Below are 9,094 nucleotides of genomic sequence, written 5' to 3'. Positions count from 1 at the left end.
AGGCAGGGCCCAATAGGGCTGGCACTGGATGTGCTGGTTTCTGAGATTGGAGCGACTGGCAATCTGAGGTTGGAAGAGCAGAGGGCAAAGCCAAGGGCCTCCGTGTGGTCCGGCTGACGGTTCCCAGCAATCCTGTGCCTCCGTTTCTCTGCCATGGGGATAAGAGGCTACCTTCCAGAAGGTGTTCCGTGAGGAACAGATGAGCAGACTCCCCGCTCTAGCCCGCAGCTGACCCTGGTCCAGTCTCATCCAGCAGCTCAGCGCGTGGGCGAGGCCACTGAGCTCAGAGTCCAACCAGCCAGTCCTTCCAGCATGGCCTGGCTGCTTGCTTCTTCTTCTTTCTCCTTCTCCTCATTCTTTCTTCCTTCTCCTTCTTATACTTGGGTTTGAACTCAGGGCCTCTCACACTTGGCTAGACACACCTCCAACCCATGGTGGAGCTGGTTCTTAATGACAAAGCTCTGTGATTGAGACCTTGCCCCCCCCCAAAAAAATACAACACCCACCCCACACACATATACCCCATACAACATACACACAAATACACATACAACACCACACATATACCTCATACAACATACACACAAACACACATCCAACACCATACACACATATACCCCATACAACATACACACACATATACTTCATATAACATACACACAAACACACATACAACATCATACACATATACCCCATACAACATACACACACAAACACACAACACCCCCCCACATACCTCATACAACATACACACAAAACGTACGCCACACACAACACACAATACATATATACCACATACACAGTGTGCAAGCAGGCACGCATGTGTGCACGCATGCGCCATACACCAGGCAGGTGGGAGGCTCATCTCCCCACAGGGCTGGAAAGACAAAGACAGAAATAGCAGCGCAGTCCGCACCACCACCCTGGGGCGCCCCAAGATGAGCGCCGGGCAGTGGGCAGGGCAGTGGGCAGCGTGTCCTGGGGCCCTGGTCCTGAGCAGACCCAGGACCTGAGGGAAGGCTCTCTCCTCCCTCCCTGGGTCCTGACTGCAGGTTGAGTCAGATGTTTGGATGCGGTGGGCGGTCAGCGCCCTCTACAGGCAGGTGTGTTAACTGCAGGCCTCAGCCAAAGGGCTTGGGACAGGACATGGCAGCTGACCGCGGGCTTTGGTCCTGGGGTAATTCTTCCAGTTCTAGAGTCTGAAGTCAAGACTTGAACTCAGCACCTTCTCAGGCAGGCACTCATGACTTGAGCCACAGATTGTTTTTCAGGTAAGGTCCTACTCCATCCACTACAGCCCTCCCCAGCTCAGCAGTTCCAAGGAAGAATGCAGAGAACTGTCCAGACAGAGCAACTGCTCTCCGGAGTCTGCACTCCTCCACGCCTGTCTTTCCTTCTTGTCCACGACTCCCGTGAGGACTGACTTCTCTGAGCCTTCTGCCTCCCCTCACAGGAATCACACACACACACACACACACACACACACACACACACACTGTGATCATGGCCCATAAGCCTCTCTGGCACCCGCCCAGCCCTCCTTACTTTACACAGGAGGATGCTCTCCCCCCTCCCCTCCCCTCCTAGCACCCTGCGTTTCCCACTCCTGCCAGCCTGGTGGCCAGGCTCCCATCCCAGGACCTGCATCTGCACAGCATGGCCTCAGATTAATTTCAGATCACCTCCATCGCGGCTGCATCTCACCGCACACCCCTGTGTACTTGTACACTCCTGAACGTGTCACGCACACTCCTGACCGTGTTCTCATGCACCCCTGAGTGTCACCGCACACTCCTGTGTATCTTCTCATGCACTCCTGACCGGGTGTGTCACACACTCCTGACCCTGTACTTGTGCACCCCTGACTGGGTGTCACCACACACCCTTGTGTACTCGTACACTCCTGAACGTGTCACACACACTCCTGACCGTGTACTCGTGCACCCCTGACTGGGTGTCATGCACACTCCTGACCGTGTTCTCATGCACTCCTGACCGGTTGTGTCACGCAAACTCCTGACCGTGTACTCGTGCACTCCTGACCGGGTGTGTCACGCACACTCCTGACCGTGTTCTCATGCACTCCTGACCGGGTGTGTCACGCACACTCCTGACCGTGTTCTCATGCACTCCTGACTGGGTGTCACGCACACTCCTGACCGTGTACTCGTGCACTCCTGACCGGGTGTGTCACGCACACTCCTGACCGTGTTCTCATGCACTCCTGACTGGGTGTCACGCACACTCCTGACCGTGTACTCGTGCACCCCTGACCGGGTATGTCACGCACACTCCTGACCGTGTACTCGTGCACCCCTGACTGGGTGTCACGCACACTCCTGACCGTGTTCTCATGAACTCCTGACTGGGTGTCACGCACACTCCTGACCGTGTACTCGTGCACTCCTGACCGGGTGTGTCACGCACACTCCTGACCGTGTTCTCATGCACTCCTGACCGGGTGTGTCACGCACACTCCTGACCGTGTACTCGTGCACCCCTGACCGGGTATGTCACGCACACTCCTGACCGTGTACTCGTGCACCCCTGACTTGGTGTCACGCACACTCCTGACCGTGTTCTCATGCACCCCTGACCGGGTGTCACGCACACTCCTGACCCTGTACTTGTGCACCCCTGACTGGGTGTCACGCACACTCCTGACTGTGTACTCGTGCACTCCTGACCGTGTACTCGTGCACTCCTGACCGGGTGTGTCACGCGCGCTCCTGACCGTGTACTCGTGCACTCCTGACCGTGTACTCATGCACTCCTGACCGGGTGTGTCACGCGCGCTCCTGACCGTGTACTCGTGCACTCCTGACTGGGTGTGTCACGCACACTCCTGACCGTGTACTCGTGCACTCCTGACCGGGTGTGTCACGCACACTCCTGACTGTGTACTCGTGCACTCCTGACCGGGTGTGTCACGCACACTCCTGACCGTGTACTCGTGCACCCCTGACCGGGTGTGTCACGCACACTCCTGACCGTGTACTCGTGCACCCCTGACTTGGTGTCACGCACACTCCTGACCGTGTTCTCATGCACCCCTGACCGGGTGTCACGCACACTCCTGACCCTGTACTTGTGCACCCCTGACTGGGTGTCACGCACACTCCTGACCGTGTACTCGTGCACTCCTGACCGTGTACTCGTGCACTCCTGACCGGGTGTGTCACGCGCGCTCCTGACCGTGTACTCGTGCACTCCTGACCGTGTACTCATGCACTCCTGACCGGGTGTGTCACGCGCGCTCCTGACCGTGTACTCGTGCACTCCTGACCGGGTGTGTCACGCACACTCCTGACCGTGTACTCGTGCACTCCTGACCGGGTGTGTCACGCACACTCCTGACCGTGTACTCGTGCACTCCTGACCGGGTGTGTCACGCGCGCTCCCGGCCCGCCCCGTCTCACCGCAGCCTGGCTCCGGGCCCGGGGTTTGCACGCGGACCGCGCTCGCCGGGCGGATCTCTCCCGGGCGCCCCGAGCTTTGTCTGGGCCTCGCGCCGGGCCCCGGGCCCTCCCACCGCCGCACCGCGCGCCGGGCTCCGACGCCGGCTTCGTCTTCCCGGAAGTTTTAACGCCGCCGCCGCTCTCGCCCCCCAACCCCGCGCGCCGCAGCGCCGAACCCGGCCGCCGGGGGCGCTGCGGCGCGCGCCGGAAGCCGGTCCCGCCGCGCCTGCGCACTCGCGGCGCGTGGGGGCGGGCCGAGCGCGCGCCCGCCGCCGCGAGTGCGCCTGCGCGGAGCCGTGGCCGCGCCTGCTGGTGCCGGGCGCGGGTCGCTCGCCGGCGGCCATGGGAGAGGCCGAGGTGGGCGGCGGGGGCGCCCCGGGCGACAAGGGCCCCGGGGAGGCGGCCACCAGCCCCGCGGAGGAGACGGTGGTGTGGAGCCCCGAGGTGGAGGTGTGCCTCTTCCACGCCATGCTGGGCCACAAGCCCGTCGGTGAGCGCCGGCGGCCGCGGACCCGCGTGCGGGCGGGGCGGCCGCAACCGGCGGAGGGCGGGGCCGGGCCGGCTCCCCGGGCGTTCCGGAGCCGGCGGCCCGCCGCGGCCCCGCCCGCCTTCCCGCGCTCCCCGCCCCCGGGGCCCGCGGCCCCTCCCCCGCGCTGGACCCCCCCCGCGGCCCTGGGACCCCCCGCGGCCCTGGGACCCCCCCCCCGCGGCCCTGGGACCCCCCGCGGCCCTGGGACCCCCCCGCGGCCCTGGGACCCCCCCGCGGCCCTGGGACACCCCGCGGCCCTGGGACCCCCCCCGCGCTGGAACCCCCCCGCGCTGGACCCCCCCCGCGGCCCTGGGACCCCTCCGCGCTGGACCCCCCCCCCGCGGCCCTGGGACCCCCCCCGCGGCCCTGGGACCCCCCCGCGCTGGAACCCCCCCCGCGGCCCTGGGACCCCCCCGCGCTGGAACCCCCCCGCGGCCCTGGGACCCCCCCGCGGCCCTGGGACCCCCCCCGCGCTGGAACCCCCCCCGCGGCCCTGGGACCCCCCCCGCGCTGGAACCCCCCCGCGGCCCTGGGACCCCCCCGCGGCCCTGGGACCCCCCCCCCGCGGCCCTGGGACCCCCCCCGCGCTGGAACCCCCCCCCGCGGCCCTGGGACCCCCGCGGCCCTGGGACCCCCCGCGGCCCTGGGACACCCCCGCGGCCCTGGGACCCCCCCCCGCGGCCCTGGGACACCCCCCCCCCCCCCCGCGGCCCTGTGCCTCCTGCCCTCCCCAGCCCCCGCCTCCTCTTCCCTGAGATCCTCCCCTTGGCCCAGAGACCCCTCCTGGCCTCTGCCCTCTGCCCCACGCCCTTTACCTCTCCCAGCTCCGCCCTTCCCTGCCTCCTCCCCCCCCCCCACTTCTCCCACCCTCCTGATCTGTCGTCCTGTTTCCCTCCCGCAGGAGTGAACCGACACTTCCACATGATTTGTATCCGAGACAAGTTCAGCCAGAACATCGGTCGGCAGGTCCCATCCAAGGTCATCTGGGACCACCTGAGCACTATGTACGACATGCAGGCCCTGGTGAGCTGGACCCCCACCTCCTGCGTGGGCCGCAGGGAGGAGGAAGGTCAGGTCAGACGCAGCCAGCAGCAGAGACCCAGAGCTCACCAGATGTTAGGAAAGCAGGCTGGGGACAGGGCTGGTGAAGGTCAGGAAGTCCACTTTGGATTGATTGATGGTGGCCAGCAAGTCTCCAGGGAGACCAGTGTGGGCTGAGACCTCAGGGAGAAGCAGCTGCCACGAGACAAGAGTCAGGAGCCCCAAAAGGCGGGTGGGTGGAAGGGGATCCTAGATCTGAGTCCCACCAATCAGATGAGCCCCTCCCCACGGAGGTGGGGGCTCACAGGTGGCAGGTGCTCCGGGGGATGGAGTGGGTGGGGACTGCAGGCTTTGCTTGCTGCGCCTGCTCTGGAGCTGTGTGGGGGTCAGCAGGGCTTCTGCTGTTTCAGGGCTGGCACAGCCCGGTCTCTGCATGCTCACTTCCACGAGTAGGAACAGAATTTTCATACTTAGCCTTGGGTCCTCTGTACATTTTTTTTCTGATGGAAGGTGAACTCAGCCTCACGCCGGGCAGGAAGACGCTGCACCTTCTGAGCCACACCCTTAGCCCTGCCGTGCCACGTTACTGACCAGATAACACTTTTTCTTTCTTCTTGAAAATACAAAACACTGTGTGCATCAGCATGAATCTGAAATTCTTCCCTTCCCGAATCCAGAGAGGAACTTCGTCCTTCCGGAAGAAATCATTCAGGAGGTCCGAGAAGGTGAGCATGGGCCCGGGTCCGGCCTGGGCGTGGAAAAGGCCACGTGGGCGCCGGGTGGGAGTGTGGGGGTCCCACGGAGACCCTGTGCGCCTGCACCTGGGCGGCCTTGGCACCCGCAGGATGGGGGGCTCTGCTGGAGAGCAGTCTCATGATGGATGCCGTCTTGTGACGGACGCCATCTCCTGATGGACGCCGAGGCTTGTGTGGGCAGCGAGAGTCAGAAGCAGTCCTGGCCCGACCGTCCCCCAGCGCCGGCCAGCACCGTGCGTTTCCAGTGAACGTCAGCTGTCTCCTCCACAGGAAAAGTGCTCATTGAGGAAGAGGTGAAAGAGGAGATGAAGGAAGATGTGGACCCCCACAGCGGGGCTGATGATGGTGAGCGCGGTGCTCCTGTCCCTTCCCCACACCAGAGGCATGCCCTGCCTCCCCCCACCCCACCCCAGAGGACTCCCCACCCCACCCCACACCAGAGGACTCCCCACCCCACACCAGAGGGCTCCCCACCTCATACCAGAGGGCTCCCCACCCCACACCACACCACCCCAGAGGACTCCCCACCCCACCCCACACCAGAGGACTCCCCACCCCACACCAGAGGGCTCCCCACCTCATACCAGAGGACTCCCCACCTCACACCAGAGAACTCCCCACCTCACACCAGAGGGCTCCCCACCCCACACCAGAGAACTCCCCACCCCACACCAGAGAACTCCCCACCCCACACCAGAGGACTCCCCACCTCATACCAGAGGACTCCCCACCTCACACCAGAGGGCTCCCCACCCCACCCCACACCAGAGGACTCCCCACCTCACACCAGAGGGCTCCCCACCCCACCCCAGAGGACTCCCCACCCCACACCAGAGGACTCCCCACCCCACCCCACATCAGAGGACTCCCCACCCCACACCTCACCAGAGGACTCCCCACACCTCACCAGAGGACTCCCCACCCCACACCTCACCAGAGGACTCCCCACCCCACACCACACCAGAGGACTCCCCACCCCACACCAGAGGGCTCCCTACCTCCTACACCATAGCAGAGGGGCTCCCCACCTCCCCTCTGCCTCCCATCTCCCCATACCAGGGGTCCTCCCCGCCTCCCCCACCCCCACAGCAGAGGTGGTCAGGTCACCTAGGGTTTCCAGGTCACGCCCGGCAGAGGTCACGCCAAGCATCCCCATACAGACGCACTGCCATAGCCACAGCCGCCACCACCCCTCCCCTTGGCATTATGGCCAAGCCTGGAGTCTGGGGCCATGTCTGTGCCAGGCTCAAGCCTAGGGACGCCCCTGGGCTCAGAGGGCCACTTGTAGAGGGCAGGCTTTCTAACTGAACAGGAAGATGACATGAGACTCTGTACGCTTTGTTTTCATCAAATGATTTTGTTTCTCAGTTTTTTCATCTTCAGGGAGCTTGGGAAAGGCATTAGAAAAATCCAGCAAAGACAAGGAGAAGAACTCCTCAGACTTGGGGTGCAAAGAAGGGGCGGACAAACGGAAGCGCAGCCGGGTCACCGACAAAGTCCTGACTGCAAATAGTAACCCCTCCAGCCCCAGCGCCGCCAAGCGGCGCCGAACATAGCCACTGGCAGCGCGGGAGAACGCTGACGCTGCGGTCCTTGCTGCCTGCCCGGGGGCCCCTGGGGAATGTGGCCATCCAGAGGGGCGCCTGTGTGGGTCCCACCAAGTCATGGAGGCCCCGATGAACCCCAACAGTCAGGAGAGATGCACACAGATGGTGAGGCTCCTGAAGCCATCTTGTATTTTCTCCTGACTGGCCACCACTCTGCGAGGAGGGGAGCGGGGGAACGTAGCCAGAAGACCAGGAGTCCCAAGCAATAAACCGCCATCCTCACTGTCTTCCTGCGCACCCGGCCTCTGCATCTGCTTGGCCCTCTGCGGCTCCTCTGCACCGACATCCGCGGAACGAGAGCGTGCGTGGATGCCACCACACCGCCCTGGGTGGCCTCCCTCCCCACTGGGGAACAGAACTGGATTTTTGCCTCATTCACTTGTACTGTAATGTTGTATATAATTTGGTTGGTACTTCGTTATTTAATTTTTTAAGAAACCTATTTTGCTAGTGTTTTATATGAGAAAGTACTGCAAATGTTAAACCTGTGTTGTATTTTTCCTGAGATGTTTTGTTTTAAGGTAACAACTACTGAGATACTTTTTGCTCAGTTTTTATATGCCAGAAACAGAAATTTGTAGCGGTTATTTTTGTAATTCTAGTAACCTGCAAGAAGACTACGAGAGAGGACGCAGTGCTGGTTGAAGTACACTTTCATTTGACTGCAGAACATTAAAAGTGCAGAGTTGACCTGGAGTTGTGTGGCTTTAATACCAAAGTAGGTTAAGTTGGTTTTTTGTGTGTGTGTTCTGCAGTCTGAGAAGTTTTGTTTTGCTTTCCACTGTATAGTCAAGGAGCTCACTTAGATGATTTAACATCGCTTAATGCAGTGTACAAACAGGAAGTCCAGAATGGCTACTTGATGTTGCTAAGCACTTCTTGCCAGGCTTTGGAGACTGGTTACTCCTGGAATTCCACCAGAGACTGCTGCTGTTCCAATCGGGTGGATGAACAGACATGACTGTGCTGCCACATTCACACCTCCATCTTGAAATCTTGTTTTTGTGTGTGTGTGCACACGCACGTAGTTCCTGGGGCTTGAACTCCGGGCCTAGGCATTGTCCTTGACCTTTTGTGCTCAAGACTAGTGCTCTAACCCTTGAGCCACAGCTCCATTTCTGGCTTTTTGAGAGTTAGTTGGAGATAAGAGGCCCATGGACTCTCCTGGCTTGCTTCAAACCAAGCTCCCCAGATTTCAGCCTAACTAGGATTGCAGGCATGAGCCACTAGTACCTAGCCATCTTAACATCCTGCCCATCGACTGTCGTGAGTGATAAGAAACTGCCCATGGGGGGCTGGGAACATGGCAACGTGGCTTAGTGGAAGAGCGCTTCCTCAGTACCACATACACAGAAAAGGCTGGAAGTGGCACTGTGGCGCAAGGGGCAGAGCACTAGCCTTGAGCAAAAGAAGCTCAAGGACAGTGCCCAGGCCCTGAGTTCAAGCCCCAGGACTTGGAAAAAAAAAAAAATTCCCATCAGGCCTCAGGCTGGTCTGCTGCTGCCATCAGTCCCGGACAGGCAGTTGGTGGCTCTGGCTTCCAAGTACTGGAAACTTACCTGTGGACACAGCTCACTAAGAAGCTGAGTAGGGTGGGCCCCTTTTCTAGATGGTTCTTTATAACTCCTTGGATGGGACTAGGGGTTGAGCCCTGCGTCCAGCAGGACAGCTACTTGCAGCTCTGCGTCTGAGGGAGTGGGAAGG

General features: G+C 61.3%; 1 protein-coding gene across 2 annotated transcripts; it reads left to right on the top strand.

The window, feature by feature from the left end:
- The first annotated feature begins 3,665 nt into the window (after nucleotides 1-3,665).
- On the top strand, nucleotides 3,666-8,080 carry LOC138837783 (MRG/MORF4L-binding protein). 2 transcript variants are annotated; one of them, XM_070036795.1, is made up of 5 exons: nucleotides 3,666-3,948; nucleotides 4,889-5,010; nucleotides 5,672-5,753; nucleotides 6,054-6,128; nucleotides 7,152-8,080. In XM_070036795.1, the coding sequence occupies exons 1-5, from the start codon at nucleotides 3,801-3,803 to the stop codon at nucleotides 7,337-7,339; spliced, it is 615 nt and encodes a 204-aa protein (XP_069892896.1). In that variant the 5' UTR covers nucleotides 3,666-3,800; the 3' UTR covers nucleotides 7,340-8,080. The 2 variants fall into 2 exon arrangements, with proteins under 2 accessions (XP_069892896.1, XP_069892895.1); XM_070036794.1 differs by having other exon boundaries at nucleotides 3,763-3,948; nucleotides 4,889-5,056; nucleotides 5,706-5,753.
- Nucleotides 8,081-9,094: the final 1,014 nt, after the last annotated feature.

The sequence above is a fragment of the Dipodomys merriami genome, unplaced genomic scaffold (assembly GCF_024711535.1).
Source record: "Dipodomys merriami isolate MVZ:Mamm:240054 unplaced genomic scaffold, mDipMer1.0.p SCAF_275, whole genome shotgun sequence".
NCBI lineage: Eukaryota > Metazoa > Chordata > Mammalia > Rodentia > Heteromyidae > Dipodomys > Dipodomys merriami.
The sequence above is the reverse complement of the archived record's forward strand: the minus strand, read 5'-3'. Positions and strand labels throughout refer to the sequence as shown.